Source organism: Alligator sinensis, unplaced genomic scaffold (genome assembly GCF_000455745.1).
Source record: "Alligator sinensis unplaced genomic scaffold, ASM45574v1 scaffold673_1, whole genome shotgun sequence".
Classification (NCBI taxonomy): domain Eukaryota; kingdom Metazoa; phylum Chordata; order Crocodylia; family Alligatoridae; genus Alligator; species Alligator sinensis.
Window position 1 is genome coordinate 397,445 of NW_005842829.1, and position 6,914 is coordinate 404,358.

The window sequence follows — 6,914 nt, forward strand, 5'->3', positions numbered from 1 at the left end:
CAACCTCCAAGGGAAGTGGTGCTGGCTCCTACCCGGGGGGCCTTTAAGAGGAGGTTGGATGAACACCTCACCAGGGTCATTTGACCCCAGCACTTTTTCCTGCCATGGCAGAGGGTTGGACTTGATGATCTGCTCAGGTCCCTTCCAACCCAACCAACTATGAAACGATGAAACTATGCTCCATCCCCGCCTGCAGCCCCTGCATGCAGCCCTGCAGGCTGGAGCCAGACATGGGAGCTCCCGGGCTGAGGGCTGGGGACTGGGGCAGGATGCGGGAGACCCCAGCCAGTGCAGACCCAATTCCTCTGCTTGCAGATGTGCCATGTGAGCCTCCGCAGCCGGCTGTGCTCCTGGAGGATGAGGGAGTCTTCACCTACCTCTTCCAGCCGTCACCGCACACGCTGACCCGCACGGTGACCTCTGCCCAGCTCTGGTTCCACACGGGCAGTGCCGCCATGGTCCCACCAGGCCCCTCCGCTGCCCCCAACCGCTCGACCACTGGCGCCGACGTGCTGATCCTGTCGCCGCAGGGCCAGGTGGCCGTGGGGGCTGCAGTGGTGCCGGCACCCGAGCACTGGACCGTGTTCCAGTTCGCACCCCCGTTCCTGCGCTACGTCTCGCAGCGGCTCTTTGTGCTGCTGGTGCGCTGCCCACACTGCCCCTGCGTGGCTGACGCTGACAAGATGCCCTTCCTCGTGGCCACCACCCGGCCCCAGGGGGCTGACCGAGCCCGGCGCTCCTCGGTGCCCTGGTCTCCCGCTGCCCTCAACCTGCTGCAGCGCCCGTCAGAGGACGTGGCCGCCCATGCCAACTGCCACCGCGCCACCCTTAACATCTCATTCGAGGAGCTGGGCTGGGACAAGTGGATTGTGCACCCCAGCTCCTTCCTCTTCCACTACTGCCACGGCAGCTGCTCCGACGCCCACGCCCTCACCCACAAGCTGGGCTTCCGCCTCTGCTGCGCCGCCCTGCCAGGCACCATGCGGCCCCTGCGCGTGCGCACCACCTCCGATGGCGGCTATTCCTTCAAGTACGAGACCGTGCCCAACATCCTGGCCCAGGACTGCGCCTGCATCTAGTGCTGCGCAGGCCTGCCGACTCCCTGGGCCCTGCCACGTGGAGCCACGGGGCAGGCACCTCGTCACTGCCTGACGACCTCAAGCAACACCCGTACCTGGCTAGCACCATATCCTCCTTGCCGCACAGCTCGGCCGGCAGCTCCCTCGATCCACTCCTTGGCTGCGGACATGGCTCCCCGCTTCTGGCCACCTTGCCTGCCTCTTGTCCACGCGTCGGTCTGTCCCTCCAGATACACTCGTGGCAGTGAGCTCCCACTGGCACTGGGCAGGTCGGAGCCTGACTCCGCTCCAGCCTGGATTGGGGGATGCCTGAGCTTGACGGGACAGGCCAGAAACACCAGTAATGGGGCAGTGTCAGCCCCACCACTCCCAGCTCTGACACCCCCCGCCCTAGCCCCAGCAGTGCCAGCACCCCCGGCCCCCAGCCCTGTGCAGAGCAGCAAGGGTTTCACCTCGCTCAGCACTGGTGCCAGGCTGGGCACCGGGCAGGTGGTACCCTGCGGCCCTGCCGGGCTCTGCTGTGCGGAGGGACTGGCTCCGAGCTGAGATGGGCCTGGGTGCTCTGAGCAGGGTCCCACGCAGGCCAGCCCGGGGTGGTGATCTCTGCCAGGGGAGCCCCCCAGCCCAGCTGCAGAGCCCAGCCCCACACGTTGCTGCCTCAGCAGAGCTGCAGGAAGCAGGAGTCAGCAAGGGAGTCACAGGCGTGCACACAAGGGAAGCAGACAGGCACTGGCCAGGGGGGGGCCAGTCCAGCCCCGCTAGCAGCCCTGTGGGGCACAGCTCAGGGCCGACCCATCTGGAGCACAGCGGGGCCCTCAGCAACACGGGCACCCCTTGGTCCCCGCAAGGGGGTGGGCTCCCCACAGGAGAATCATCTCCCCCTGCAGAAATGGGGGCCAGAGCCAGGCCCAGGTAAAAGGGGGCGGTGGCGCTGGAAGGCCGCAGGGAGTGGCAGAGCGTGCCGGCATGGGGGGAGCAGGGGCCGGGTGCACCACGGGCAGGGGAGCAGAACCTGTTCCACAGGCACCTGCTTATGCGCAGAGCAAATAAACCCGTTTTTTTTTTTTTTTTTAGCAAAAGCAGCTGGACTGCAAGCTCCAACCAGCGGCGGCCACGGTGCAGCCTGGCCACTGCCAGTGCTGCCTGGCCACGTTGCCGATGCCAGCCGCACCCGCACAGGGCCTGCTCGCCGGGCAGGCTCGCACTGGGGGGGAAGGGGCCCAGGCAGCAGAGAGGGGCTCCCGGCCAAGGGGCCCCAGATGCGGTGCTGGCTCCAGGAGGGGCGAGGAGGGTGGTGCGGAGGCCCAGCTCTGGCCCAGCCCTTGTGCCCAACTCTGTTCCCTCCCCAGGCTCAGGGTGTTCTCGCTCAGATTGCAGCAGGGGTAGAGCCACCAGACAGGCAGCCGGACCCAACCCGTGGACAAGGGTTTGGGTCCATGCGGCAGGGCTGCACTGTCCCCAGGGCCAGCCAGAGAGATGCCCCCATCCCCTTCCACAGGGCAGGGGCCTCAGCCCCCAGCCCAGGACACAGCCCCTGGCTGCTGGCTCCCCTGCGTGCTCCGAGCTGGGCTGGTGGGCTCCTCTCCTCTAGGAGACCACAGTGTGATCCCACAGCCGATCCCAGAAGCCATGTCATTCCTGCAGCACTCTGGGCTCGTCCTGCGCCACCCAGCCCAAAGTGGGTTGTCGTGGAAGGCACTGGTTCGAATCTGGCCCAGGCCTTTGGGCCCTTCGTCTCCAGGGCTACGGCTCCAACAAGCGGGACAGGACCATTGGGGCACGGCCGGGTACAGGACTGGAGCCGACAGCAGCTCACACAGCCCAGGCCAGTGCTCCTGGTGGGCTGCCATCACCTGAAGCAGCTCCCAGCCAGCGAGTCCCAGGCTGCACTGGAGCCCCCATGGCAAGCACCAAGCCCTGCCCCACCCCTGCACACCCCGCTCCCCTGCCCCAGCCCCCACATACCGCTCACCTGCCCCAGGCCACCCCATGTGCCTCACACCTTGCTCATCTGCCCCAGACCCCCTGGTCCTCCGCCTCATGGGCTCTCTGCTCTGTCCCCCGTGCAGCTCCCCACTCCCCAAGCAGCCGGACACCAGGCTCCATACAAAACATCTCCAGGTTTTACTAAATATAAAAAGACTTCACCAATTGATCAAGTAAAAAAACAAAGGTACAAAACACCCGCAAGCCAGGCCCAGACCCCGCCACAGCCAGCACGGCCCAGTCGGCTCCCTGCTGCCCAGGCCAGCCTGCCTGGCGCATGCCCCCGCCCCGGGGGACCCCGAGGCCTGGAATGTGACAGGATCAACTTTGGTCCGAACGCCGTCCGCTTCCACCGTGAGCAGAAGCAAGGCACCGGCAGGGGAGGGAGGCTGGAGCAGAGCCCTGCCTGCAGGGAGCCGGGAGTGGGAGCTGCCCCTCAGCCCCCCATGCAGTTAGCCACTGCCAGGGGCAGTCACAGCCTTTCGTACCTAGTGCAGGGGGCGAAGGCGCCTCCCACCGCAGAGCCGCGGCCCCCGAGGCTGGTCACCAAACCTGTGCTCCCTGTGGGGAGACCAGGCGAGCGAGCTGGATGCTGCTGGCAGGAGGGCCCCAAGCAGCTGGACCCTGCATGAGCCCCTGCTGCCGTGGGGAAGCACCAGCTTGTCAGCCCCCTTCATCCATGGGGACCCCCGTGGGCCCTTCCCCACAGCAGCACGTAGCTGGAGGAAGCAGGGAGGGTGCTGTGCCAGGGGCAGGGCAGGGGCCAGGGCACACGCAGGGCAGTCTAGAAAATGTACAAAAATAAGATATTCCCTTTTTAAAAAAGTAAAAAAGCAAAGGAAGGCAAGTTCCTATGGCCCCTCCCAGCCAGGCTGGGTGTGGGGACACCCCGCCAGTCCACCCCACGGGACAGGGAGGGGCCGCAGCCCCCCAACACAGGCTGTCATCCGTCCGCAGGGGTCTCATCCAGAGCACACGTGGCCACAGAGCTCCGAGCACCATCGCTGTCTCCACGGGCCCTGGTGCGACACAGCTGCTCACAGCCCTGTGGGAAGCAGAACACGCGGGTCAGGGCTCACGCTGCAGACGCTGAAAGGGGCCTGCCTCCAGAGCAGTGAGGAGCTCGCTCCCTCCCGCCCCCCCGGAGTCCCAGAGCTGTGGTGCAACCGCAGCCCCTCGGAGCCGCCCAGCACAAGACCTGCCCTGCGCTGGCTCAGACCCAGGGCCATCCTGCCCCATCTCCCATGTCCCAGGGCAGAGAGCGGAGCTGGAGGGCGAGTGCCCGGGGCCAAGCAGGGCTTTCCCCTGTTCCTCCAGCACAGAGGGTCCCAGCAGGGCTGGTGCAGAGGCCGTGCCCCTCGCTCCCTGCCCCAGCGCTCCCCGTGCCCCTTTCCTCCCCGCACGTGTCCAGTCCCCGGTGAATCAGGCTGCGCTCTCAGCTCCAACCACGTCTGGGGCAGGAGTCCCACCCACCCTTTATGACTCGCTGAAGAAACAGAACTTCCTTTTGTTAACCTCACTACCTGCTCGCTTCGCACTGTGACCCCTCATTCTTGTCTGGTGAGTCAGTAACAAATCCTGATTACGTCTTTCCACAATTCAGGATTTTATAAGCCCTTGTCACATCCCCACCCAAGCATCTTTCTCCTAAACTGCACGGGCCTAGCCTTTTGGTTTCCCCCAGGGTCCAGGGCAAGCGCCAGCCCCTCAGAGCTCAGCACTCGGGGGGCACGGGGCCGGGGTCAGTTCACCTGTGACCCGCTTGCAGAGGGCACCCTCCTTCTCATGGGCGAAGTTGAGGCGGTTCTGCTCAGCAGCGATGCCGTTGGCCTCGGGGCTGCTGCTACGCGAGGGGCTGGCGGTCTCCAGCGTGGGCTGCAGGTGGAAGGCCACCTCCAGGTGCTCCTGCGCCAGCGCTTGCACAGCCGCTCCAGCTCGTGCTTTGGAGGGGCCCCTGCACCACCCAGGGGGTCCCCGTAGTCCAGCTTCCCGTGGGCCAGCGGGGCCTTCAGGGCCAGGGGCTCCTTCTTCAGGGAGTGGTAGGTGGGGGGTGCGCTGGGCGCCTTCTTGGCATAGTGTGGCGCAGGGTGGGCGCCGTCCGGGGGTGGGAGCTTGTCACCGCGTCCCAGCGCATCCCGGAGGCGGCCCACGCCCAGGTGGCAGAGCTCGCAGAGGGTGAGCAGGAGGCACAGCCCGCTGACCGCATACATGAAAGATGGTCTTCTCGGTGGGCCGCGAGACGAAGCAGTCGACGGTGTGGGGGCAGGGGCTGCGGGAGCACACGTAGGAGGGGCTGACCTCCAACTGGTACAGCAGGTACTGCCCGCCCAGGAAGGCCACCTCCAGCCCCGCGCGGCACAGCAGGTGCAGCACGTAGGCCCGCATCAGCCCGTCCTGCTTGATGCGCCGGCGCCCGTCGTGCTTCTCACTGCCGCCCTCCCCTCCCTTCTCCTTCTTCTCCCGCTCAGCCTCGATCTCCTCGAAGATCATAGGGTCCTCCTCGTTATCGTCCTCTGCCTCCTCGTAGTCCCGCCCGGCGCCGCGGCGCACTATGGGCATGCGTGCCGGGCACCGCGGGTCAGGGGTGCGGGCGATGCGGTGCATGGCGAAGCCCAGATAGAGCACGGACGGGGTGGCCACCATGATGATCTGGAAGATCCAGAAGCGGACGTGGGACAGGGGCGCAAAGGCGTCGTAGCACACGTTCTCGCAGCCCGGCTGCTGCGTGTTGCACACGAACTTGCTCTGCTCGTCGTAGTAGATGGACTCGCCGCCCACCGCTGTCAGCACGATGCGGAAGACGATGAGCACCGTCAGCCAGATCTTGCCCACGAAGGTCGAGTGGTTGTTGATCTCCTCTAGGAGCCGTGTCAGGAAACTCCAGCTCATCCTGGTCGGGCAGTCAGCTCAGACCCTGCAGCGGAGGGAGAAGGGGAAGGCGATAAGCCTCGGAGCCAGCCCAGGCTGTGCCCGGCACCCCAGCACAGAGAGGATGCCCCCCAGGGACCCCAGCCCCAGCCAAGCCCTGGCTTCCCCATGGGAAAGCCCTACGCAGCCCAGCTTCCTCCTCCCCAGTCCTCACGGCTCCCGTGCACCCCGAGGAGCTGCTCCCACTTCCCCATGGCTGTGGGGGCGGCCCGGCGCAGAGCCACATCCTGGGCTGAGAACAGGCGTCGTGTCCGGGCAGGCGCCCAAGGATCAGGGGAGGGGCCATGGTGGCAGGCAGCAGTGCTGGGGCTCAACGCAGACATTAGACTAGACATTAGGAAGAACTTCTTCACAGTTCGAGTGGCCAGGGTCTGGAACGGGCTCCCAAGGGAGGTGGTGCTCTCCCCTACCCTGGGGGTCTTCAAGAGGAGGTTAGACAGGCATCTCGCTGGGGTCATCTAGCCCCAGCACTCTTCCCTGCCAGTGCAGGGGGTCGGACTCGATGATCTATTGAGGTCCCTTCTGACCCGAACATCTATGAATCTATGAAAAAACTGACATTATCGGCAATTGGCTGTTTTTGGCTGATCTGGCCGGGGATGCTGCCCTGGGGTTCCCTGGGCCATGGAGGCCCCTGCCCCTCTGCCGGGCGCTGCCTCCCCAGAGCAGAGGGCAGAGGCCCCCGGCCGCGGGGGTGGGCACCAGGCAGGCGCCCGGGGTGCCCCAGGTCAGTCATGCACAGCGCACGAGGCCCAGCCACGGGCATGGGAGGGTCTGGGGAGCAGGGGCAGGGCAGGGCATGGACCCTCCCACCACAGGGCCCCGGGGTTGCTCCTCCGTGCCAGCGACAACACAGTGCAACGTGCCCCTCCAGCTCCGGACACCAGCTCCCCGCGCCCCCCCAGGGCCCCGTAGACCCCT

At 66.1% G+C, this 6,914-nt stretch overlaps 2 protein-coding genes across 2 annotated transcripts in view; one reads left to right on the plus strand and one right to left on the minus strand.

The window, feature by feature from the left end:
- Nucleotides 1-1,516, plus strand: part of INHA (inhibin subunit alpha) — a gene marked incomplete at its 5' end in the record, with an annotated part of 4,379 nt that extends 2,863 nt beyond the window's left edge. Inside the window, one exon of the mRNA XM_006035372.3 lies at nucleotides 316-1,516. Coding sequence (XP_006035434.2) covers nucleotides 316-1,079 — 764 coding nt within the window. The remainder of the gene's footprint in view (nucleotides 1-315) is intronic.
- Nucleotides 1,517-3,180: 1,664 nt separating this feature from the next.
- LOC102367981 (gap junction gamma-1 protein-like) lies at nucleotides 3,181-6,320 on the minus strand. Its single transcript, XM_014525553.2, is given in 4 exon segments — nucleotides 3,181-4,110; nucleotides 4,817-4,981; nucleotides 4,984-5,276; nucleotides 5,278-6,320. Coding segments are annotated over 4 exon segments (1,143 nt in total). The 5' UTR covers nucleotides 5,955-6,320; the 3' UTR covers nucleotides 3,181-4,102.
- Between the last annotated feature and the right edge of the window lie 594 nt (nucleotides 6,321-6,914).